General features: G+C 40.9%; 1 protein-coding gene across 1 annotated transcript in view; it reads left to right on the top strand.

The window, feature by feature from the left end:
- LOC109928798 (CUB and sushi domain-containing protein 1-like) overlaps nt 1-27,315 on the top strand; it is a 2,165,117-nt gene that overhangs the window by 1,340,882 nt on the left and 796,920 nt on the right. Inside the window, exon 6 of the mRNA XM_048597409.1 lies at nt 11,622-11,734. Coding sequence (XP_048453366.1) covers nt 11,622-11,734 — 113 coding nt within the window. The remainder of the gene's footprint in view (nt 1-11,621; nt 11,735-27,315) is intronic.

Genomic DNA, 27,315 nt, shown 5'->3' with positions numbered 1-27,315 from the left:
AAAGGTGAGTGTAGGTAGGGAGTTAGGAAGGGGATAGGTCAGTCCAGGGAGGACGGACAGGTCAAGGGGGCGGGATGAGGTTGGTCGGTAGGAGATGGAGGTGCGGCTTGAGGTGGGAGGAGGGGATAGGTGGGAGGAAGAACAGGTTAGGGAGGCAGGGACGAGCTGGACTGGTTTTGGGATGCGGTAGGGGGAGGGGAGATTTTGAAACTTGTGAAATCCACATTGATACCATTGGGCTGCAGGGTTCCCAAGCGGAATATGAGTTGCTGTTCCTGCAACCTTCGGGTGGCATCGTTGTGGCACTGCAGGAGGCCCAGGATGGACATGTCGTCTGAGGAATGGGAGGGGGAGTTGAAATGGTTCGCGACTGGGAGGTGCAGTTGTTTGTTGCGAACCGAGCGTAGGTGTTCTGCAAAGCGGTCCCCGAGTCTCCGCTTGGTTTCCCCGATGTAGAGGAAGCCACACCGGGTACAGCGGATGCAGTATACCACATTGGCAGATGTGCAGGTGAACATCTGCTTGATGTGGAAAGTCTTCTTGGGGCCTGGGATGGGGGTGAGGGAGGAGGTATGGGGGCAGGTGTAGCACTTCCTCCGGTTGCAGGGAAAAGTGCCGGGTGTGGTGGAGCTGGAGGGGAGTGTGGAGCGGACAAGGGAGTCACGGAGAGAGTTGTCCCTCCGGAAAGCAGATAAGGGTGGGGAGGGAAAGATGTCTTTGGTGGTGGGGTCGGATTGCAGATGGCGGAAGTGTCGGAGGATGATGCGTTGGATCCGGAGGTTGGTGGGGTGGTACGTGAGGACGAGGGGGATTCTTTTTTGGTTCTTATTGCATGGACGGGGTGTGAGGGATGAGGTGCACGAGATGTAGGAGACACGGTTGAGAGCGTTCTCGACCACCGAGCGGGGGGAAGTTACGGTCCTTGAAAAACGAGGACAACTGAGATGTACGGGAGTGGAATGCCTCATCTTGGGAGCAGATGCGGCGGAGGCGAAGGAATTGGGAATAGGGGATAGCATTTTTGCAGGAAGGTGGGTGGGAGGAGCAATATTCTAGGTAGCTGTGGGAGTCGGTGGGCTTGAAATGAATATCGGTTTCTAGGTGGTTGCCCGATATGGAGACAGAGAGGTCCAGGAAGGGGAGAGAAGTGTTAGAGATGGTCCAGGTAAACTTAAGGTTGGGGTGGAAGGTGTTAGTGAAGTGGATGAACTGTTCGAGCTCCTCGTGGGAGCACGAGGCGGCGCCGATACAGTCATCAATGTAACGGAGGAAGAGGTGGGGTTTAGGGCCGGTGTAGGTACGGAAGAGGGATTGTTCCACGTAACCTACAAAGAGGCAGGCGTAGCTTGGGCCCATGCGGGTACCCATGGCTACCCCCTTTGTCTGTAGGAAGTGGGAGGAATTGAAAGAGAAGTTGTTGAGTGTGAGGACGAGTTCGGCTAAGCGGATGAGGGTATCAGTGGAGGGGGACTGGTCGGGCCTGCGGGACAGGAAGAAGCGGAAGGCCTTAAGGCCATCTGCATGGGAATGCAGGGGTAGAGGGACTTGACGTCCATGGTAAAGATGAGGTGTTGGGGACCGGGGAATTGGAAGTTCTGGAGGAGGTGGAGGGCGTGGGTGGTATCACGGACATAGGTAGGGAGTTCCTGGACCAAGGGGGAGAAAATGGAGTCTAGATAGTTGGAGATCACTTCGGTGGGGCAGGAGCAGGCGGAGACAATGGGTCAACCAGGGCATTCAAGTTTGTGGATTTTGGGAAGGAGATAGAAGCGGGCAGTGCGAGGTTGGGGAACGATGAGGTTGGAGGCCGTGGGTGGGAGGTCACCTGAGGTGATGAGGTTGTAGATGGTTTGGGAGATGATGGTTTGGTGCTCAGGGGTGGGGTCATGATCAAGGGGGCGGTAGGAGGAGGTGTCGGAGCATTGGCGTCTGGCCTCGGCGATGTAGAGGTCAGTGCGCCATACTGTTTCCTCTCCACCTATCGTCTCCTCTATCCATCTTCTATCCGCCTCCCACTCTCTCCCTATTTATTTCAGAACCCCCTTCCCCTCCCCCTTTTCTGATGAAGGGTCTCGGCCCGAAACATCAGCCTCTCTGCTCCTATGATGCTGCTTGGCCTGCTGTGTTCATCCAGCCCTGCACCTTGTTGTCTCGGATTCTCCAGCATCTGCAGTTCCTACTATCTCTGACATAGTTCAAGTCGTTGTTCTCACGAGGATATTTCGTATGGGTGCTTTGACATATATTGTAAAAACACTTGGCTTTTTTGAATTAGTTTCTTTCCTGAGCAGATGAGAATGTACTCTCCTCATTGTGCTTAGACTGAAAATATGATTCTTTTCCCATTGAAATTGGCATTATCCAAAAGCAGGTGAATGTCTTTGCTTTTCATAAAGCAATGAGCATAATTCAGTATGAAGAGCTTGCATCATTTTCTCAACTGTTCATAGATAGCACAATGAAATATAAATAGCATTTTCATTTTTTTCCCTCTGATGACTTCTTGTATGATTTTCTGTTTGATGCTGTTTCTCCTCATGTTTTCCTTTGAATCACTGCCGTACTTCAGAACCCTTTGACCATTTCTTCACAAAATTCCAGCTATGAATTATTTTAAAATGTGTTTAAGTTAAAGCTTGCTTTCGAAAGGAGTTTGTATCTCAGGACATTTCCATGATGGGTTATGAATTTGAATTCAGGTTATCAGAAGTTGTTTTCCCCAGAGTCTAAGCAAGGAATAACTCACTAATTTGTATAAGTATTCAATAAGACAGTTCTTAACACTATTTGAAAATATGTTCATTTGTGCCAGTCTTGGGGGAAGAGACTACATGAAGAGAGATCCTACATTGTATTACAGGACATGCGAAGGAATTAACAATTCAGAGTGACTTATGATCGTAATGGCAAAGCAGGTTTACCTTTCTTATGTCACTAGCTATGGAGAAGTTGTTGTTTGAACTAAGTGACTGCTCTAATGTAACTACACTGCATTAATTGTATTTTGAAAAATAAACACTTTCAGTTTAAAGAACAAGCCTTATCTAGTCTAAACTTACTTGCATCCAATTTGAGAGTAATCAAGATAGCATTGAGATCAAGACAGATCATTGTTACATCAATATAAGTACAACCCATTCTCCAATAAGCAGGTGGAGGTGAACATATGTCAACTTCCATTTAATTAATATACTGACATGACAGAGATTTATGCAGAACCAAATTCATAATGAATACCATTCTCTGTTTAGACTTTTAGCTCCTGCTTTCTTTTCCACTTTGTTGAACGTGTTCCTCGAATATTTATCCCTGAGTACTAACTTACCCATTCACATCGGATATCTGTACTGTCATTATCAATGCTTATCCCTGAATTCAGTGCCAATCTCTGTCCCTGTCGCTCCCACTAAATTTAAACAGTTTAAGGAATTATATTAGAATGAGGCCTAGAAGGTGAACCACAGTGTTGAAAAAAAAGACACATGCTGGGTATTCCAGTACATTAAATACATTTATAGAACTTTTAAAGTGAAAAGAGAGAGATTTATAAAAGACATGAGGGCAAATATTTTATATAGAAGGTGGTTTCCATGTGGAACAAAATTCCTGAGGAAGTGATGGGTGCGGGCACAGGTACAAATTTGAAAGACACTTAGATAAGTACTTGAATAGGAAAGGTTTGGAGGGATATTGGCCAGAAACAGCCAGGTGGGACCAGTTTAGTTTGGGATTATGTTGGGCATGGACTGGTTGGACTGAAAGGTCAGTTTCTGTGCAGTATGACTCTATAACTGTGAACTGTGGAGGTAAAAGGCAGACTGTCACAAACCAGGGTAGAACTGGTAGTTTATTAAACCATTCAAGGTGCTTCTCAGCAATAGGTTACTTCTGGCAAATCTGAGTTACAAGGCATTTTTTCAATGTAGTTATGCTATTGATTCCCAACGCTCAAGCATGGAATACTGAAAAAGAAAGATTAGCCTTTCTGACAAGTCATAAGCTTGGTTCTCATTGGCCTCTGATTTGCCAGTTTGAGAAGTTCAGTGGGCAGCTTTATATATGTATTGAATTACAATAAGCTCGGTGCTTAGATCATTTCGTGTGTGCAAACTGATGAAAATAGCACAGACTCCTCATGCAAAATGTGTGAGAGGCTCATTGTGAGCTCTCTAGTTAGTTAAATTAATTTAAGTTGATTCAAATGCATGATCTTCTGCATAACCCACCATGAGTATCCTGTATGCTTTCTCAGCTCATATAAAATGGGTCATGCTAGGAAGTCAGATGCAGAATTTGAATGTTTATGATCCTAAAAGCATTTTGGTACATTTGTAGCTGTCATTTACTTCTTTCTATGGTTTTTCTTAGCCCTTGGTTTGGACATTTCTTTTTATGCATCTCCTACTTGTGGATAACACACAGATGCAATTTTAGTTATTGTAACCCAAAATTTCTATTTCCTCTGACTGTTGCTCTTTTAGTCCTTGTTTTGGAAATAAATACAATAATGGTGAAATGCAGGTCATGTTTTACAAAGGAGAGGGAGTGTCTAGAATCAAGGAGCCATGTTTAATAGATCTTGACAGAATCTAGCTCTGCTTCACTGGGCATGTAGTTACAAAATTACATAACATTCTTTCGCCTGACCTTCAGACAGGACAAACAAAAGTTTCTGAAGATGATCACTGTCTTCCATTTTTTTTTCACTGAATCCTTCTCTTAACAAGGGAAATGTGCGACATTAGTTAATCATTCAAATGACATGCACCAGTGCATACAACAGTTGACAGATATCTTGTTTGCCAATGACACTCCGATGACTTTGTCAGTGGAAAGTTACCAGTCAGATTAGAAGGCACAAAGTGCAGGGCATTGCAAAGACCTCCAAATTGTTTCCATCAGGCTTGTTCTGTTGGTTTGTATGTAATCTGTGACAGGATGGAAAAGCTATTCAAGTCAATGCCCTCAACCTGGCTCTGATTGTGGCATTTAATTTTCTAACTGAAGTTATCTGAAGATGAAAGGTTAGATGGATACCTCCTCGGTCAGGTTCTTGAGCCATTTGTACCACTTTAACATCTCACTTGTGACAATCAACATGTGGCACTTAAATTGCATAACATGAAACAGAAAATCTAGTGTGAAAGTCTATATGCTATTATACTTTGGGAACTTAGGTTCCAAAGTATCGGGAAAAATGGTTATCAATTTTGGTTCTGTGAAAGTGACTTTTTTTTTAAACGGTCAGCAAGTAATTTTTGACTATGAAATCAAAATAGCATTTACAAAAAAAAATGTAACTGCAGCTAAAAGACCAGTCAAGCTGCTGCTGAGATAAATGCTTCAAATGTTTGCCAAGTTAAGCTTTTTTTATGACCCAGAGAAAGCGAGGCAGAGCCAAAAGCAAGTTAATTTCAACAGAAACAAGTTGTAGTTCCGACGAGAAGATCGATGCCAGCAGATGCGCTATTTAGCAGCTTAAAAGAAGTCAAATCCTTGAATTTATTTCTTAGAGTTCAGTGTGGAATGTCATTGAGTTATCTTGGGTGGGATCTCTGTCTTGGGGAAAGACAATAACTGAAAGAATCATAGCTGGTGAATGTGCAGAAAGTTACCAAAAGAAAATATGAGCAACTTTGACAGTTCAGTAAGACATTTTACAGTAAAGAAAGAAGTGATGCTTTCATTGGAATTATCTGTAAAGCATATTGCTGAGAAAGAGTTGTATTTTTTTTCTGTTTTTGATAATATCTTTCCAAATTGTCTGTTGTTTCAAAATACATTAGTAGCCTCTTTTCAATATGTTGAATAACTGGTAAACTATGGTAAACACCATGGTAAACTAAATTGTAAAATTAAAATTCATGATCTTTCAAGCCAGGAATCTGGAATCTCACTTGTGCTATATCACCATAATTTGGGATCATAACTCAAGAAAAAAAATAAACTGAGAAAAGTACAAGCCATATCTTAAATCTTGCCATCTTGCTTGTGAATTATTACTTTTAAAGAAAAATATTGTGGTGCTCAAAATAAACATGTTTCAGTGGTTATTGATAATATTTTCAATCATGGAACAGGTTTCGTGGTGGCCTTTCCTGTTTTTAATGTAGATGAGACAAATTATCCTAAAAGCACTGTTAGAAATAATTTTGTTTTATTAGCATCAAATAGCAAAAGAAATGATCATTTCTTTGTGTTTTAAGATCTTCAATTGGTTTGTTTTAAAGATAATTTTATTGGCAAAACTATATTTAACACAATTCAAAAGAAATGAAAATTCAGACTATTTTAACTCTTTTCAGTTGGTACATGTATCAAAACATGTATTTTAGTTATTATTTATGCAAGGAATGCATTCTACTCAGGACACTTGGTAACTTGCCACAAACTTTGTGCAAAAGTAGTGAATTTATGTTTCATGGCTCCAAATTGATTTTATTTTAAATAACTTTAATTCTAAAGACTCATCAGATTAAAGCATTTGCTGACCCTTGTCCTCGGTGAGGAGGATAGTCATTGTTCTGATTTTCAGGTTACATCAGTTACTTCAGTCACAGTCAGTGCCAAAGATCCCTTGTGCACGATCCCTGAGCTCCATACCAACTAAGGTGTGTATGATGCATACAGTAAGCGGCCATGTGAAATTGTCCAGGGTAACAGCATTCTTGTAAATGTCAAGTTGTTTATTGGAAATACTTTTTATCCCTATACTTCAGTTTAAAAAATAACCATCAGCACATTAGGCAATGTGGCATTTATTGTGAAATTTTCAGATAGTTGCAAAGGACAAAACAAAGATAAATACACCATACTTTATTAATTTATGTTTCACTGACAGGTTTTTGCACCCTGTCTAATATTTGCATTGACACTTCACTAACTGTCATCCTGACACTGAATTTGGATCAGCGTCCAGAGCACAGAATTTAAATCTGAATGAGACTCTGCTGCCCAGGTTGCAGAACAGAATTAACTGTTCAAGACTGAAAGAACAGCAGATGCTATAAATCAGGAACAGAAAACAGAAGTTGCTGGAAAAGCTCAGCGGGTCTGGCAGCATCTGTGGAGAGAAATCAGAGTTAATGTTTTGGGTCGAGTGACCCATCCTCAGAACTTTTTCAGAAATAACTTCTAAACCGACAAAAAATGGCTGAATATACTTTTCAAAATTTTTAACCCACACCTTGAGGTCAGATTCTAGAGGTTTTCGAGAGATACCATTGATACATTTACTTTTTTTTTGCACATACAGCTTAATTGGATAGTTCAATCATTAGGAGTAACGAGGTAATCATAATTGATCAACATAATCAAATCCATAGCATTCAGGCCTCTTGCCAAAGACCTGAAGTGATTGAATAAAGAGCATCTTAGAAATGGTTTGAAGTCAATCAAAGTAGCTGAGATGATTAATGCAGGCATGAGCCATGGCAAAAGCTATGCTCCTTGAGTTCTACATGTGCTACAAGCTGATTACATGCCTTTATTCAAGGCCATCTGCTCATGGATTGTTCATGATTTTAAACTGGGTGGGAGAACTTGCAGATAATGGTCTTTCCACGCAGCCAATTTGTTCTTTGAAGCAGTAGAGGTCATGAATTTGGAGGCTACAGATAAAGAAGACTTATGGAAAGGACTTTGAGCCAGACTGAAGCACAAAGCTCTTTTTAAAAATAGTTGGACAACTTATTATGTTCTACTGCTGTTCGGGAAATTCCACCCCCAGCCGTTGGATTCCCAATGAGTGAAGTTGCAGCGAGGGAGCTTGAAGGCTGTATTGAGATGCCTGAACTTGGAAAATCATGCAAAGTTGTTGTTTCTTGAACAATTTCTCTGTCTTTGGGAAAGATGTCCTAGCAGTTCTAAGAGCAGTCAATGTTTTGTAAAATTCACTGGCACCCCTCAACATATTGTATGCTTCAATGTGCTCTTTTGGTCAGAGGTGTATAACTTATCAGACAGTGAATAAATCTGCTAGTGGCTAACAATTAATTACTTTTGTAAATGAATCCTGCAATCTTTCATTGAACTGCAATCGAATGCTATTCCACCAGTGTAATATAAAGAAGTCGCTGATGAAAAGGCCAAGATACTTAGTCTTTTAATTGCGGGTAAATATATTACTAGACCTAGGTTCTCTTTCATTTTCTCTCTGCTATTTAACTGTGAAATTAAGAGATCCCTATAGAGTATTTAGTTAACAACTGTGTGCATAAGAGGAAAATTCATGTGGAGCTAACTGCTTTCATCAACAACGTACTTTTAAAGCTAAAGGTTAACTTCAGCCATAAATTTTCTCAAATTAACATAATTATCACTGAGTTGAAGAGAGATCCACCTTAGAAAAGCTAGGCTTTCGTTGGTGTTTGCGGCTGAAGGACCATTGGGTTTTATGGGTGAACCTTTTGAGACAGCTCAGTTAATTCCTAATTACTTGTAATACCTCAGTGGAGTTTCATTGTACTGATGAAAAGCGAAGAAATCTATTGTACTTGATCCCTCTGAAAACCAGGAGAAAAGGTTGGTTGGGCCTTGTAATTGTAGCTGTGACCTATGACCTAATAATGGCTGGACTATTCGATTCCAAGTAATTTTTATCTTTCAGAAAAATATTTTGTTTACAAGCATCGTATTAGTAATTTCAGCATGAAGAGTGACAGGTTAAGGCAGTTGTCGTAAACATCAGTTAAGAATTTGTCTTTCTGTTATCATTAATTAATCTAACACTGCAGGGAAAATTCGGTTACCATGAAAAATTAAACTGGAAATTGCATTATCTGGTGTCATTTTACGAGCACTTAACCTGAATATGTCAAATTCCTTTGTCCCTTATTTTCATTGACATGTTAATATGTCTATAGCAACCTGCTTGCAATGGAGATTCAAGCTTTCATCAAAATAGCAAACAAAGGAAATTGATATAAGCAGACCTCGAGGGCTCTCTGGGAATGCAAATAAACAAGCCACATGATAAAAAGAACATGTTAGCATGTTATCATAACAAATCCAAACAAAAATCCAAACTCTGGAACAGTAGTATGACAGACATTCTGTGCATCCTTGACGTCCTCATATTTGATTTAGTGATTGATCTCCACCGACAAATATTCTTTATATTGAATAAAATTGCTCATTGTCAGTTTGGTTAATGCAGTTAATTCAGTCAGAGTTGCAGAGAGATTTCAGAGCCACATAGTGGTCTTTGGTTGTCATGACATTCTGACAGCAAATGTAGAATCATACATAGTGAATGTTTACTTAGCAATTTACAATCGTAAATGCTCAAATAAAACAATCGTGAAGATCTGAAATCTGGTTGTGATTAAGATGCATTAAAAATTGAGACTTCTGAAGCTTCTGAACTCTCTCTCGCTGAAGTAAGGCCTACATCCTCTCCATTAAGGCCTCTGAACTGTGCCTCAAGTCGTCCAGCTTCTGCCATCCCTGGTCTTCCATGTCTCAGGTCATGGCTGATATCACTGCGGTCCCACAGCCTCTTCTGTAAGATTTCTCATGCAACTGAAAGTCAGTCTGCCCATCAGGATGGATTCCAGATGGCGAACCTGTAAGGGACATCTTACATACACTGTGAAGCTTTGGAGGGAGAGGTCAACCATTCTGGTTTTCCACACACAGCTCAGTCCCCAAGTAGGCTGAAAGCTCACAAATCTCCTCAAGGTCTTGAATAGTGAGCAAAATCAGCTCTACTTTCTGCCTCTAAGAAAAACCCCATGATATTTAATTTGAAGCTTTATCCCCTCCCTTTTCCTATTTCCTCTCCCTCATACCACAACAATGCCATGTTTCCACTGGGGCGGTGACTCTTCAGTTTTGTTAACTGCTCAGTATTCCTGAGGTATGAGCCCAGGCAATTAGGATGTATTTGTATGACCCTGCATCCAGCTGGAAAGCTGCCATATTATAAAAGCCACTCAATAAACCTTTTTTTAACCAGACCTCCTTCATCAGGTGGTGAGGATGATGAAGACTATTGAGCAAGAGAATTGTGCAGGACCTCCATCAGCAAGTGGCGATGGTGAGTTAGGGAAGGTGCAGCAGTCAAATAGACTCTTGCTGGAATTGAAGATGTCCTTGGTGGAGAGACAGCTGATGGGAAGTGGGGAGAGCCGAGCCAAGCCAATGAATTTCTTAGCCCAATGTAACTCAAACAATTTTCTCGATGTAAATGCTGTGTATGGTTCTTGTTTATCCTTAAGTTTCCTTCGTGTTTGCATTGACCCAGTGCCAGAGGAACAAAGAATCCTTCCTTCAAAATTTTTTGAGCCACCTATGTTTTCAGATCTCATGTTACGTTTCCTTTTTCTTGTGTCCTGGCCAGTATCGATCCCTTGACTAACATGACTACAGATAGATCAATTGTTCATTTGTATCCATCGATTTTCAGTGGGACATTGACGTGAATGTAAAGCAAGGACTTCAGCAGTACTCTGTTGGCTGTGAAGTACTTTAGGTGTTCCTGTAATTTTCTGCCCAGTTGTGTGGGCTTCCAAGGTCAGTGCAGAGCAGTGACCTCGAGAATCAATGAAGTTAACGGCGTGCTGATGCTGTTTGCAGAGCACCCATGCACAGGTTATAATGATTGTTGGTCACAAGGATGTTGACAGCATTTTTTTGTTCCAATTTATTGTTAGTTCATTCATCACTTTACAGAACATTTCTGCAGAATCTCAGTTGACATCATGAATGGAGGAAGTCTCAACACACATCTGTGTCATTACTGTGTCAGTTGTTATAACATAAACATGAATCTTTTTCAGGTAGTGTCCCAATTGATTCAAGAGTAGCACAAATGTAGAATATGCCACGATTTTGCTTTGGAACAGGACCAAGGGTCAAGCCCTAAATCTATCTCAGTCAGAATGGGATTGATCCTTAAGCTGCTACCATTAGTTTGAACCACATGATCACCACACAGTCAATTGAGCTATCGAGCCCAATAAACATGAATTCCTTCATTTTAAAAGGGTTATTTAACCAACTTATTTAAAACTGATTAAGTATTCACATCACCAAGCAGCTTCAAGCCAGAAATTTCTTTTAGGTAGTGATTACTATATATGGTTTAAACAAAGAGTTCCACTCAAGACATTGTCTGACTTTCAGATTTCCTTTCTCTAGATTTTTCAGCCATTTCTTCAGGAGCTGCTGAATGATTCTTCAGGCCCAGCAAGCTCTCTGTTGCTTTGACCAAATGCATAAGCTTCATGTGTGAGTCTTAACGGTTTTGGGTGGTGTCACTCTTGGGTTCCATCTGAGTTCACTTGACTATGAAACACACTGTGTAGGTGGATTGTGACCTTTGTCATGTTTGGGAAGGAAGGATACTTTTCCTCTTGTACTGAGCTCAGGCAAATAAGAGCTTACTGGAATCTATCTCATTTTTCTTCTTTGTCAAATATATTCTTGGCAACATTGAGCTTTACTTCCTACAGGTCATAATAGGTTTCTGTTATTTAACAGTATGAAGAGCAAAATAAAGATTTCTTCAGTACCTGTAAGAACGCTCATCAGTTTTCCAGTATGCCGTGGCAATGTTTGGTTTTTGAAATGATACTCCCAGCTTGCTTAATGACACAAGACTTTTCCATTCCTTTCAGGCTGACTGGTTTCAATTTGCCTTCACCTGTCATCAGTAGCAAGAATTGGCTGCGGCTACATTTCACGTCAGACAGTAACCATCGACGCAGAGGATTTAACGCACAGTATCAAGGTGAGAAGGTTCCCAAGTCAAATTGAAGCAGATTACCTGACTTCTCATGAGGTTATCGGCTGAAAAAAAACCTCATCACAAATGAAGGCAGGAAGGCAGAGGGCAGTGATGGAACGGAGGTCCGTGACTGGTGGTGTTCCGCAGGGATCTGCTGTTTGTGAGATATATATATGTATAAATGACCTGGATGAAAATGTAGCTGGGTGGGTTCGTAAGTTCACAGACATATCAAAGATTGGCGGAGTTGTGGATAGTGCACAAGGTTGTCAAAGGATACAGCGGGATATAGATCAGTCGCAGATATGGGCGGAGAAATGGCAGATGGAGTTTAATCTGGGTAAATGTGAGGTGTTGCACTTTGGGAGATCAAATGTTAAGGAAAAACATACAGTTAATGGCAGGACCCTGAACAGCATTGATGTACAGAGGGATCTTGGGTTTTAAGTCCACAGGTCCCTGAAAGTGGTCAGGCAAGTAGATAGGGTGGTAAAGAAGTTGTATGGTATGCTTCCCTTTATTTGTTGATGAATTGAGTATAAGAATCAGGATGTCATGTTGCAGCTTTACAAGACTTTGGTTAGGTCACACTTAGAGTACTGTGTTCAATTCTGGCCACCACATTCCAGGAAGGATGTGGAGGCTTTGGAGAGGGTGCAGAAGAGGTTTACCAGGATGCTAACTGGAGTAGTGCAAGAGCCAAAAGGAGAGGCGAGATAAACTTGGATTGTTTTCTCTCGAGTGGTGGAGGCTGAGGGGATATTTGATAGAAGTCTATAAAATTATGAGATGCACAGATAGGGTTGATGATCAGAATCTTTTTCCCAGAATTGAAATATCTAATACTTAGGGGGCATGCATTTAAGGTGAGAGGGAGAAAGTTCAAAAGAAATCTGAGGGGCAAGTTTTTTACACAGAATGGTAAGATTCTGGAATGCGCTGCCAGGGGTGCTGGTAGAGGGAGATAAAATAGGGGCATTTAAGGGACTTTTAGGTAAGCACATGAATATGCAAGAAATGGAGGGACATGGACCAAGGGCAGGCAGAAGGGATTAGTTTAATTTGACATCATGTTTGGCACAACATTGTGGGCCAAAGGGCCCATTCCTGTGCTCTACAGTTCTATGTGCTAAATAAAAATGCGAAGTGACTGCCATGGCAGGTTAAATAGAAAATATAGTGATCAAAATGTTCAGCAGGAGTAGTCATCATCTGAAGGAAAAATGAAGGTTGTTTTCAGAAGTGTGAACAAAGAAAGGGTTTCACATGAAATGTTAATTAGTTTTTCTTGTTGACATGTTTGTTGCTCACTGCTTTTTGAAAAGGAAAGGTTGGAAGTCTTTTTCTCCTATTAAGATAAATCTTTCAAGATCTTTTTGTTTTGGCAGGACTAGGATGTGAAACCTTTCTTTCCTCATTCAGCATTGATTTTTAAGAGCTGTGAGAGTGACTGAGAGGTCAGTGGGAGAAACATCAATGTTATCTTAAGGCAGTTCTCTAGAAATTTGTAAAAGTGAAGTTATGATGAGAACCCCTGTCCATCAGCATGTTAAGATTGTGTCTTTCCTTTGATTTATGTCCCTCCTTTTCAGTAGTACTCCTGAGAGTAACAACTATGCGGTGGAGATCAAATGTATATCACATGCTCTCCATCACAGTTCAAAAGAGACTTTATCAGCCATGCTTTTTATATCAACTTAGGTCAACTTTTTTTCCCATTGGAATTGCAGCTGAAAATGTCTATGTGAGAAAATCACAAGTTTCCACGAATATTAACAACAGGCGAATAATGTTAAATTTTAGGTTTCTTGTTGCTTCAGAGTTAAATTACGTTTACATACACAGCTATGGTTGTGATCAATGCAATCTGTTGAACTGCATTTTACCTTTTAACACTTTGTTTAGTACAGATTTATTAATGTGCATCATTGAGTCGTAGAGTTGCATAGCACGGAAACAGATCCTTTGGTCGAACGCGTCCATGCTGACCAGATACCCTAAATGAATCAAGGCCCATTTGCCTGTATTCCTTTAAACCCTTCCTGTTCATGTACCCATCCAGATGCCTTTTAAGTGTTGTTATTGTGCCAGCCTCCACCACTTCCTCTGATAGCTCATTTCATACACGCACTACCCTCTGCATGGAATAGTCTTTCCTTAGGTCTCTTTTAAATCTTTCTCCTCTCACCTTAAACCCATGCACTCTAGTTTTGGACTCCCCCACCCTGGGGATAAGACCTTGACTATTCATTCTATCCATGCCCCTCATGATTTTATAAATCTCTATAAGGTCACCCCTCAGCCTCCAACACTCCAGGGAAAATAGCCCCAGCTTATTCAGCCTCTCCCTGTAGCTCAAACCCTCCAACTCTGGCAACATCCTGATAAATCTTTTCTGAACAATAAAGATTGTTATGGGTTTCAACAGACTCTGCAATGTCTACTCTGTTATGAATTAGAATTAACCATTGCTCAATGAAGGTTGAGCTTTATTGCTAGAGAGGAATCTGTGATCAAATTGAGTTATGAGAGTCAATGAGAGCAGCTAGAGCCTTATGTTCTTCAAAGAAGCAGTTTCTAAAATGTTCTTAAGGAGATACAAGATATCTTTGAACTGGAAAAAATAACTATATCTAAAATTGAATTGTTCAATCTAATGAAAGTTAGTTTAGGATTTTCAATGGAAATCCCTTCACACACACAAAAAAAATCAAATTTAGAATGGAATTCGAGATACGGTAGACACAAAAGTCTTACCTTGGGTTTTAAGATGATCAGCAGCAACAATAGGGGGCTGTTGAGGTTTTCTGGATGACTGAATGATGTTGGATATAAAACTGGTGGGCAAGATGTGTGGGATCATTATGAGGTGGTGTACAACCCACCAGAATTGTGCAGTAGATGCTTCAAACAGGTCATAGTTCCTTTGACTGTCTACACCCTGTTAATTCAGGGTCTCTCTTCAGTACGACCTTGCCTTGTGGGACCGGGGGCTGAGCTGTATTCAGGAAGGACAAATCTGAGTGTGAGCAGATAATTTTGAACAGAATAATTACAGGCCTGCATAAAAAATGTAAGTTTTGTTCAAAAGAGATGCCCCTGGACATAGAGTCAGGAGTGATAGGAATGTAATTCCTGGTTTAAAGTAAAATCACAGTATTCTTTCCACTTCATAATCATCACAGGCTACATTGCCAAACTCCAAACTCACCTATGATTGTCACCAATGCTCTACCTATCAAGCCGATATTGCAGTCATTCTCTTCCCATTGAAGCCAACCCTGTCCTCAGTTAAGCTGCCCCCTCACCACCTCCTTGTCACCTTGCCTTCTCATGCACATTAAACATCCTCATTGGCCCTGTCTGAAATGCAGTAGCTTGATATCCAACACTTCCTCTTCGGTGAGCTACCTGCTCACCCCTCTTAGGAGCTCCTCACTCCAATGTGTCCCAATGCCCAACTTTAGTCCTCTGGTCCCTCATTTAGTTGCAGGGAATTCACTTTGTGCCCAGTAGGCTCTATTATGACTAGTGGAGCAATAATTGTTTAAACATTTTTATTAGCTCCCTTGTTGTTCAATGTTTTTATTTGGGTTTTCCTTTCTATGTTTGAGTACTTGTTTCAAATTTCTGTGGCCTGATGCTAGTCAAGGTCCATTACTGGTATGGATTTCACCTTAATTCTGTCAGTTTTCAGTCAAAATGCTAGCTGACATGTTTTGAATAATCAGGCTTGCAATTTAGTTGTCTGTGCTAGTTTCTGAAAGCAGCAAATAGCGATTGGCAGGTGAAGGAAACTTGTTGATGGGAATGCAGACAGTTTAAATGATCCGAGATAACAAGGTGTAGAGCTGGATGAACGCAGCAGGCCAAGCAGCATCATAGGAGCAGGAAGGCTGATGTTTTGGGCCTCGACCCTTCATCAGAACCCTCTGCCTGATCTGATTTCAGCTCTGTTTTGGGCTAGAAACACAAGAACAGTGGATTTGTGACAATTATTTATGAATGTATTCTATCATAGTTATCTGAAAAAAAAATTAAGTGCAGCTGCTGGTGTAATTCCAGCCTCTTCGAGTGTGAAGGTTTAATCTGTTTCTAAGGCTTTAAATAGAAGCTGAAAACATATGGTTCCAATATTTCTTTCCCTGAAGTGGGTCTGACAGGATCTTCCTCCTGGAAATTGTCTGCTCCTCAGATCTATCTTAGCTCCCTTACAACAATGTGGTGGGTGGTCCCTTTAGGTTTGTAGACAACAGTGGAAAAAAAGAATTTTATTGATCTTCCGAGCAATGTAACTTTGGTTTCCTTTAATAACGATATTAAACAAAGCTAGCTGCAGCAACTTTTGTTCCACTGCAAATCAAATTCTAATAGCTATTATTAGAAAGGTTTTTCATGAGAATTGAATATTTGGATTTGTCAAAATTCTTGTGAATAGATGTTCTAACCAGTAACTTGATAAATTACGCCCTATGAATTTATTAAGTACCATCAAAAGTTTGAGTGTTAGGCAATATCTTCTGTTGGCAATAATTGCATATGAACTTAACCGTATACTAATCGTTCTTGGAAGTTTGCTGTCAAATTCAAACGCCTTGCAATTTTTCAGCTTCCAAGTATTTTCAATACCCATCAGGTCTCACTCAGTTCAGAGGTATCTCTTCACATACTTAATCATCAATAACTTTTTACTTTACTGCAGCATAAAAATTATGATATTTCCACATAATCACACGTATTTAGCATTCATCACACTTATCTTTCAGCACTGATTAGATTATCCTTTGCAGCATTAGATTAAATTGCCTCTCAATCTCAACTTTTCAAGACCTGTGGTGTTTCTCAGGGAATTGCCTCTTTAAGGCTGTGGTAAACCAAGACAGTGACATGGATTTTCACTCACGAGGCCAGCAGCTTTAGTCAGGATATCTCCACAATAGGCAGACTCATCTCGGTTTAAAAAGCCCTTGGCTGCAATTTTTGTTCCATTAAAGGGGTGGGGTGGGGCAGGGAGGAGGTGGCAATAGAGTCAGGCCTGACGATATTGAAAGCAGATTGTAAGCTTGTAAGATGGAGGCAGGTGAATGCTAAGACAGGTTGTTTAGAAGGCCCACTTTTGATCTCTGGATTTGTTTTTAAAGCTGTTGGACCATCCAGCACTCGTGCTTCAGAGCTCACCCATCCCATGCCTCCTCCATACCAACTCATGCTCCCTCATGGCACCTCTGTTGCAGCTCAACCAACGTCTGAGAGACATCAGGAATCATGTGGAAATAAATTCCATGACTGTAAAATGGAGGAGCAGAGGAAGGGTACTTGACCCATTGAGACTGCTGTGCCAATAAATAATACTATGGCTGATCAGATAATCCTGAACTCCACTTTCCTGCCTTATCTCCAATAACCCTTGAATCCCTTACTGATTAAAAATCCATCTCTCTCAGACTTGCATGTACTTAATGACCCAACCTCTACAGCACTCTGTAGTATAGAATTCACACAGCTTCACTACTGTCTGAGAGTAGAAAGCCCTCCTCATCTCTATCCCAAATGTGTGACTCTTTATTCTGAGGTTATGTCCACTGGTCCTAGACTCTCTTAGAAGAGGAAACAATCTCTCCATTTCTATGATAACAAGGTGTAGAGCTGGATGAACACAGCAGGCCAAGCAGCATCAGAGGAGCAGGAAAGCTGATGTTTCGGGTCTGGACCCTTCTTCAGAAATGGGGGAGGGAAAGGGGATTCTGAAATAAATAGAGAGAAGGAGGGAGGCGGATGGAAGATGGATAAAGGAGCGAAATATGAGGTGCTGTTCCTGCAACCTTCGGGTGGCATCATTGTGGTACTGGAGGAGGGCCAGGATGGACATGTCGTCCAAGGAGTGGGAGGGGGAGTTGAAGTGGTTCGCGACTGGGAGGTGCAATCGTTTGTCGTGAACCGAGCGTAGGTGTTCCACAAAACGATATGTTCATCCTGGGCCTCCTCCAGTGCCACAACGATGCCACCCGAAGATTGCAGGAACAGCACCTCATATTTCGCTTGGGAACCCTGCAGCCCAATGGTATCAATGTGGACTTCACAAGCTTCAAAATCTCCCCTCCCCCTACTGCATCCCAAAACCAGCCCAGCTCGTCCCCGCCTCCCTAACCTGTCCGTCCTTTCTCCCACCTATCCACTCCTCCCACCTCAAGCCCCACCCCCACCTCCTACCTACCAGCCTCATCCCGCCTCCTTGACCTGTCCGTCTTCCCTGGACTGACCAACCCCCACCCTAACTCCCCACCTACACTCACCTTTACTGGCTCCATCCCCTCCTCTTTGACCTGTCTGTCTTCTCTCCACCAATCTGCTCCTTTATCCATCTTCTATCCGCCTCCGCCCCCTCTCTATTTATTTCAGAATCCCTTTCCCCTCCCTCATTTCTGAAGAAAGGTCCACACCCGAAACATCAGCTTTCCTGCTCCTCTGATGCTGCTTGGCCTGCTGTTTTCAACCAGCTCTACACCTTGTTATCGCTGATTCTCCAGCATCGGCAGTTCCCACTATCTCTCTCTCTCTCTCCATTTCTATGCTGTCACATCCTCTACGAATCTCGTATGTTTCTCTTTGCCTCTCATTCTTCTGATCTCCAATGAGAACAGGCTCAATCTATTCAGCGTCTCTTCATAAGATAAGCCTTCTACAACTGGTGTCAGTCAAGTAAACCTTCTTTGAACAACCTCCAATATCACTACATATTTTGTTGGAGAAGGGGACCTAACTTGTTCACAGCATTCTAGCTGTGTTCTGGCTAGTGCCTTATACAGTTTTAGCAAGATTCATTATTTTTGTATTCCATTTACCTCTCTATCACCCACTGAACTTGAATTCTAGCTTTTTGTGATTCATGCACAAGTACTCCCAAACGCTATAGCTTTCTGCAGTTTTTCTCCATTTAAATAATATTCAGTTCTTCTATGCTTCATTGCCAAACGCATAACTTCAAATTTTCCCACATTGTATTTCATCTGCCAAGTTTTTGCCCAATCACTTTAACCTGTGTGTGCCCCTTTCTGGATTACTTGTGTCAACCTCACTACTTGCCTTCCCATTTATTTTCATGTCATCCACAAACTTGGCAATAGTACATTCACTTTAATCACTTGGCCAGAGTATTTAAGGAAGTGGTCCTCGAAGTAGTGGATGCAATAATAGTCAACTTTTGTGATTCTATAGACTCTGGAACAGTTCCTATGGATTGGTGGCTAATGTTATTCTACTATTTAAAAAGGAGGTAGAGAGAAAACAGGGAATTATAGATAAGCTAGCCTGACATTTGTAGTGGGGACAATGTCCATAATAAAAGATTTAATAGCAGACCACTTAGAAAATGGTGATATTTGTGAAAGGTAAGTCATGCTTGACAAATCTAATTGAATTTTTTCAGTTTGTAACTAGTAGCATCAATAATGGGGAACCAGCAGATGTGGTTTATTTAGAATTTCAGAAGGCTTTCAGCAAGGTCCCATATTAGGGATTAACATGCCAAATTAACATGTGTGGGATTGGGGATAACATACTGACATGGATAGAGAACTGGCTGTCAGACAGGAAACAAAAATTCAGAAATTTTTTTCAAGTGACATCCTGTGACTAGTGGGTACTGCAGGGATCAATGCTTGGACCCCAGCTATTCACATTATATGTTCATGCTTTAGATTAGGGAATTTAAGTGCTATATCTCCAAGTTTGCAAATGACACAAATCTGGCTGGGAAAGTCAACTGGGAGGAGGATGCAGTGATGCTTCAATGTGATTTGGACAAGTTGAGTGAGTGGGCAAATGCATGGCAGTTGAAGTACAATTGTGGATAAATGTGAAGGTTTTCACTTTGGAAAGAAAAGCATAAAGGCAGATTATTATCTGCGTGACGATAAATTGGGAAAGGGGAGGTGCACTGAAACCTGTGTGCCCTTTTACACCAGTCACTGTAAGGAAGCATGCAGGTTCAGCAGGCGACGAAGAAGACAAATGTTACATGCAACTACAGGAGCAGGGATGTCTTGCTGCAATTGTACAGGGCCTTGATGAGGTCATCTGGACTATTGTGCTATTGTGTGCAGTTTATATCTTCTTATCTGAGGATGGGTATTCTGTATATGGGGGGAGTGCAACAAATGTTTACCAGACTGTTCCTGGGATACAGGACTGACATATGAAGACAGACTGGATTAGTTAGGACTATATGCACTGGGATTTAGAAAAATGTGGAGGCGATCTCATAGAAACTGATAAAAGTCTAACAGAACTAAGCAGGGTAAACACAGGAAGGATATTCCTCATGGCCCAGGAACCCAGAACCAGGGGTCTTAGATTAAGGATATGGGTAGACCATTTAGGACTGAGATGAGGAGAAATTTCTTCATCTAGAATGAGGTGAGCCTGTAGAATTGTCTGCCACAGAAAGTGGTTGAGGCCAAAACATTGAATGTTTTCATGAACGAGTTAGATATAGTTATTATGGCTACTGAGAAGAATGGCTATAAGGAGAAAGTGAGAACAGAGTACTGAGTGGGATTATAGTAAATATAGAAGCAGGCCGAATGGCCTTCTCCTGCTCTTATGTTTTCAATGTTTCTTTCTATTTTTCTCAATCTTGAACTTCTGAATCTCTTATTAATTAAAAATTGCCTCTGCCTCTTTGGCTTTTTTTGCAATAACTCATGTTAATGGCTTATTTTGTATCTGAAAAGGATAATATTCTTTCATAGATTTTATTATTCACTTATCATTGAACTGTATTCGTGATGCTCGTGGTCCAAACTGACCATGGATTTTTCATTGCATTTTATATTAATAAATTAGACCAATTAATGAATCATGCTAGTATTTCCCTTCATCAAAAAGCAACTCAAAGGGTTAAAGTTATTCTAATATTGAGGAACTTCAAAATAACAACTTTTTTTGCAATAATATGATTCTGAAATGTGAAGTTCTATGATACTAGTAAAAATACTGTAGGGAAGGAGATTTTAAAATTCTTTCTTGGGATACTGGTGCTGTAGGCAGCATGTATGATCCACTTAATTGGTCTTGAAATGTTGACGGTTGTACCATTTGTCTGAACTGCTGCAACTGAAGTGCTGTAGGCAGACCCATGATGCTGTAGGGGTGGGAGCTTCAGGATATTGACCAAGAATAATGAAGGAACCACAATATAGTTTCAAATCAGGATGGTCTGTGGCTTGGAGAGATATTTGCAGTTGGTGAAATTTCCATGTCCCTAGAGTATTAGCATTTGTTTCACCAAATGGTGGTGATCACATATCTGGAAGATAATATTGAGGGAGCCTTGGTGAATTACTGCAGTGCATCTTGGAGACCGTACTGTCAGTATGCATCAGCAGTGGAGGGGCTGAATCTGTTGCGATGGGGTGCCAGGCAAATAGATTTTTTGGTCCTAGACGGTGTCATGTGTCTTGAGTTTTGTTGGAACTCCTCTACTCCTGCCTCTACTTTGTATGTTTGTAAGTCCGCTATTGATGCCACACTTAATCACTTCCACCAAATATATCTGAAGGCCGTGTTGATAATTCAATGCCAGGGGTAAAAAATACAAACAATGCAACTATCATGCTGGATTGTATACTGCCTTTAACTTGGATGAAAAGGCCATTCCGTTTTATGAATGACCTTTAAATCTCCAAATAAATCCTCTACAGGGAATTGTTGAAGAGCAGGGTAACACACATAAATGATATAAGGATTCCTAAAGAGGAGCCTTGCAAACTTCTACATTGCAGACCACCTCACTTGCAAAACCATTGCAGCCAGCCAGTCCATGTGGAGCTAATTGCTGACATGTGATTCACCATGTTGTGAGGACTACCTGTGCCAAACACTTAACATCCAGGGAGGAAGGTCAGAGGTGGCACAGTTGCAGAATCTCCCCCAGTGTAGGCAAAAACTGTCACCACATTGAAATCTTCACTCGTAAGAAGACCCACAGACATTGATAGTATCACGTTCAGCTTGAGCACATAGGCATAACAAAGAATCTACCACCACCTCTTATCAGCCCAAGTCTGAATGTTACCTGAATGTCACAGACTGCTCATTTTCTTTGAGGAGTTGTTAAAAAAAAAGACTGAACAACATGCAAGCATCACCAAACATTCCCACTCTGACATAATCATGATGCACTTGAAGATAGTTGGACTCAAGACACTTTCGAGGGGGATCTCCCACATCAACATCCTGGACCTAAGATGATTATCTGCTGACATTGTGCTCAGTATTACTGCAGTCAGTGGAGATATTTCCTTCTCATTCCAACTGATTTCTATTTCTCTGCTGCTCCTTGGTACTATGCTTAATTAAATGATGCCCTTGACATCCAAGGGTCATCACTTTTACTTCACCGTCATGACATTGCTTTTGCCCTGTTTGAGCTAAAACTGGAATCACATTTCAACCCAATAAGCCTCAGCCTGGACTAAGCATTGAGGAAGAGGTTAGAAATGTGTGAGCATCATCTGATAGGCTGACTGTTGACACTTCCAACCTTTGATGATTGAGAGTACACTGATAAGGTGGTGAGTGGTTGGATTGGGCTAGTCCTGCTGGGAAATTTTTCACATTGTCAGATAGATGTCAGCATTTTAGAACAGCAGCTTGGTTAAATGTGGGTTTATTCTGAAGTATTATATGATTACGGTGGTGATGATTAACAAAACATTGGTAGAAGGCAGTCATTCATTTTGTGTGTTGAACTATTATAATCCAATCTTCCTGATCCTCTCCATCAATGAATAGTTCATTATGATCTGACTTTGTGCCAGCTCTGAATTAGAATAATGCTCTTTTCACATTTTCAAGCATGTCTGTAATATCCTTGTGCAGCATCTGGTTCTTCTTTACTTTTGGGACTTTTAGCACCAACAGTGAACACTCCACTTCAATTCCATGTTCTGGCTGCTCCAAAGTTATGAATACAATTTTAATATTAATCTGTATCTTTAAACACCACAACAGACTTTCCCATTATGGCTGGGCTCTTTGGAGACAATTTACCCAAGCCATCAACTTTGAAAGGACATTACTGGTCAAACCACACAGGTCACTGGCAAAACGCACTGACAGATGTAGTGTTCTGCTGAGTCTCCTGGAGGAATCATTGGAATCAAAGGAACCCTCTGATCTGAACTCATTAATCATCAGTATGGTACTATTACAAGGCACTCCTTTAAGGCTTACTTGAAAGTGCTATTCATTATTCATCCAGCATGTACGCATTTCCAGCAGGAATAACTATCACAATAAAGGACTTTGGTTTTATTTTTCCCAATAAAGTATTGCAAAACATTTCAAAAGCGTTTCCACAAATGGCTTCATAAATTTCATTGCAATACTAATGGTTTCTTTTCATTTGAATGGCCCAAGACAAATTGTCATAGCTGGGTTGGATTTTCACTACTTAGCTCGACTCACGAAATTTCCGGACTCAGTCAAGAAGTCCCAGGTTAAAGTGTCCCATCTAACTCTGTTTACACTCCGGGAGGCAGTGACAGGATTAAGATGGGCTGACCGACACTCAAGGCAAGTTCAGAAACAGTTGAGTGACAAGGCTGATTAAAAGGCCCATCGTCATTCTCTGGGACTTCTTCCAAGTTGTTATAGAAGCTGTTCCCCCAACAGCACTCACCCCTGACATCCTCTCACTATCCATTGTGCTGTCCAGGCCAACTCATGCCCCTCTCCACACCCAGGTCTCTTTATACCCCAAGTCACTTCCATGGTAACTTTGATCTCCACGCAAGTCCAGATTTCCATACCAACATTCCATGTGTATTCCAATGTAGTCTGCCCTCCACCCTCTCAAGCTACCTCTGTACCAGTGAACTGGTATCCAATACAGACAGGCATTAGAAGCCAAGTTGAGATAAAAAAAAATCAAGCTCCAAAAACGTATTGCATCTTCCACTCAGACACATGTGACATTAAAAGCAAAAAAAAAGCCTATTCAAAACAACAAAATCCCTCAAGTGGTTGACCTGTTATAAAAATCCCACCTCAAAATAGTCTTTTTAAATTGTCAGTCAAGCTGTGAACCCAAAACCCCTGCTTGGATAATTATATCCTTTGAAATTCAGCCAAACATTTGTAATGATCTAATAATAGTCCTTGGGAAAATGATAAGATTTCTGTCTAAACTGCATGAAGACTTTTTAATAACATTCACTAAATGACATCACAGGTAAAGCAATCCCAATAAATTGTTCTTTTTCTTTTTCAAAGGCAGCAAAAGCCATTTTTCATATATAACAAGTGGGAGATTTGAAAAAAAAACTTCAGATCACAATTTTTCATTGGATCTTATCTACCTCTTAACTGTGTTTACTTGTATTCTATCAATTCATGATTTGTTAAGACTCTTGGAAGAGCTATAATGCAGCCTGTTTGAACTCAGCAGTAAGTTCAAATGGCCTTGCTGAGTTTGGATTTCCATCCCTTGTAAATCACGTTCCTTTGCCTTTCCATGCCAATAAAAATTGGATTTGTCAGAAAAGGATGAGTTGGTCGGATGGGGAGCTCATTGTCCATTTGGGTTCCATTTGCCAGTTTTAAAGGACTCTAGAGTCAGGAAGACTATGTGAAATTCCGGCCCATTTTCCTTAGAAATAATCTCACCATTTAATATATGTGGAAATATCTTCCATTCATAAATATTTCTGGAGAATTGAGCTTATCAGTCTTCAAATTTTACCAATCACTTTAGATCGGTGTTCCAGCTGAACCAATGGATGATTCATTACAGACAGAGCAGAACCTTCTTCTATCTGATTGGTTTTGATGAGCTCTTTCTTCAGGGTTGGTGGCCAGGGTCTGGTGATCAATTGGAAGGTGACGTGTCTGCTAGATTTTGCTGAACCACTTGAACAAGATGCAAACGGTGTTTTGATGCTAATGAAGGATCTTGGGCACAACTTTTGGAAGATACACTCTCAGATATTTAATGGGGATGTTACTTCCACGTTTTTAATGAAGAGATTTAGTTAGCTCACACTCCAGCAATTGTTACAGTTAACCCAATCTTTACCAGTCTAGCTCACCTCTGTATGTTGTGTTGAGGTTTGGCTATTTATAATTTACCGTTCAAGGTTATGCCTATGATTTGGGGTTTTTTATATATTAAGATTTTATGGTTCAAGGAAGTCATGTATTTCACAAACTGTAATGAGCTAAATGAGCAGATAATTTGGTGGTAGCATGTTGTTTGATGTACAAACGTTTACATTCTCCGTAAGAATGGAGAATCTATTTGCAATCACCTGAGAGGGTACATTGTTTATTGTTATGCCCAAAATACACCACCTCTGACAACGCAGCATTCACTCAGTACAGTTGTCAGAATACTGTTCACAATTTGCATGAATATTGTTGTTCATGAAAAGAAACTAATGGCCATCCGTCCAACAATTTACATAAACAGAACAGCATCTGTTCATACCTTTAGCCTGGTCAAACTGGGTAGCCATAAAATTGTGCATAGAGCAAACATGGAAGGAGCTTAAAGTTTGTGCTGTTCCCATGCACCTTCTGTCCTTGTCCTTCTCAATGGTAGAAGTTACAGGTTTGGAAGGTGTTATTGAAGGAGCCTTGGTCAGTTGCCATAATATATCTTTCTACATAGTGTGCAATGCTATCAGTAGCATTGGTGATGAAAGGTTAATGTTTAAAGTGGTGGATAGGGTACAAATCAAGTGTGTTGCTTTGTCCTGGGAAGGATCGAACATCTCATATGTTGTTGGAGCTACAACCATCCAGACAAGTTGGGAGTATTCTATCATACTCTGACTTTTAACTGGTGGACAGGCATGGTGTATTCAGAAGGTAAGTTAGTTATTCCAGAAATACTAGCTTCTGACTTACTCTTGGTAGTCACAGTATCCTATATGGCTGGTCCAGTTTAATTTCTGACCATTGATAACCCTGCAATGTTGATCATAAGGAATTGAGTGATGGTAATGTCATTGAACACCAAGCAGAGATAAGTAAATTCCGTTTGTTGGAGATAGTCAACATCTGGCACTTACGTGGCATAAGTGTTGCTGTGACTGATCAGCCCAAGCCTTAATTTAGTCTAGATCTGGTTGCATGAGAGCAGGGACCACTTCAGTTTCTGAGGAGTTTTGAATGGCACTGAACACTGTATGGAAATAGAAAGTGCCAGGATTGTGACCCAGGGAAAATAAAGAGATGGTCATTTATGTCCAAGTTGGGATGGTGTGTGCCTTGGAGGTTAAGCTTGAGGAATTGATGTTTCTTTTCCTTGCTTGTGCTGCCTTGTCCTTCTCGGTGACAGAGGCCATGAATTTGGAAGGCACAGTCAAAATGTCTTGGCAAATTGATGCATGACAGCTTTTAGATAGCACATACCGCAGCCATGGTAATTTGGTGGAAGGAGTGTCTATGTAAGGGGACTAATGGGCTGCTGACAAAGTAGACAACTTTGTCAGTGACATTGCTGAACCTCTTCCGTGCACCTGCAGCCACAACCATCCAGGAAAATGAGATTACTTTCTCATTTGATTTTCTGGACTCCTGGATTACTCTTCTATCTGGTCTGCTCTGTCAGATTAATTCATCTCAACTGCTATCACTCTGCATTAAAATTCTTGATATCCTGGTTCAGGCTGCTATGATCGTACTTGTCCAGTTACCAGTAGTCTTTGATTTGATTTGATTTATTGTAGTCACGTATACCTAAGTACAGTGAAAAGCTTTGTTTTTTGAGCAGTGCAGGCAGATCATAGCAGACAAGGACATGCAGATCATGGGACACTTAGACAGAGCAAAGCATACAGGTTACAACAGCACAGGAGTTGTGTAAAGCAAGATCAACGTTAGTAAGATCAACATTATTTGAAGTTAGAGAGCCCTTTCATCAGTCTAATAACGACAGGGAAGAAGCTGTTCTTGAACCTGTTGGTGCGTGTATTCAAGCTTCAGTATCTTCCGCCTTACAGAAGATGTTGTAGGAGAGCTGGGGTGGGAGGGGTCTTTGATGATGTTGGTAACCTTTCCGTGGCAATGAGAAATGTAAATAGAGTTAATGGATTGGAGGTTGGCTTCCGTGATGGTCTGAGCTGTGCACAAAACCGTCTGTAATTTCTTATGGTCCTGAGCAGACCAGTTGTCATACCAGGCCATTTTGCACCTGGACAGTATGCTTTCTATGGTGCATCTGTAAAAGTTGGCAAGGGTCTTTGTAGACATGCCGAATTTCCTAAGCAACCTGTGGAAAAAAGAGGCATTGTTATGCCTTCTTGACCTTCACATCTATGTTGAAAGTCCAGGAGAGGTTGTCGGTTATCGTTACTCTTAACAATTTAACACTCTTGACCCTCTCCACCTCAGCTCCGTTGATGTAGATGAGGGTGTGTCTTCCTCCATTCTTCCTGAAGTCAATGGTCAGTTCTTTTGTTTTTCTGACATTGAGAGAGAGTTTGTTATCATTGCTCCATGACACCAAGACCTCTTTCTCCTTTCTGTATTCTGACTCATGATTGTTTGATATCCTTCCTACTACGGTGGTGTCATCA

This window comes from Rhincodon typus, chromosome 5 (assembly GCF_021869965.1).
Source record: "Rhincodon typus isolate 14 chromosome 5, sRhiTyp1.1, whole genome shotgun sequence".
Lineage (NCBI taxonomy): Eukaryota > Metazoa > Chordata > Chondrichthyes > Orectolobiformes > Rhincodontidae > Rhincodon > Rhincodon typus.
The sequence above is the reverse complement of the archived record's forward strand: the minus strand, read 5'-3'. Positions and strand labels throughout refer to the sequence as shown.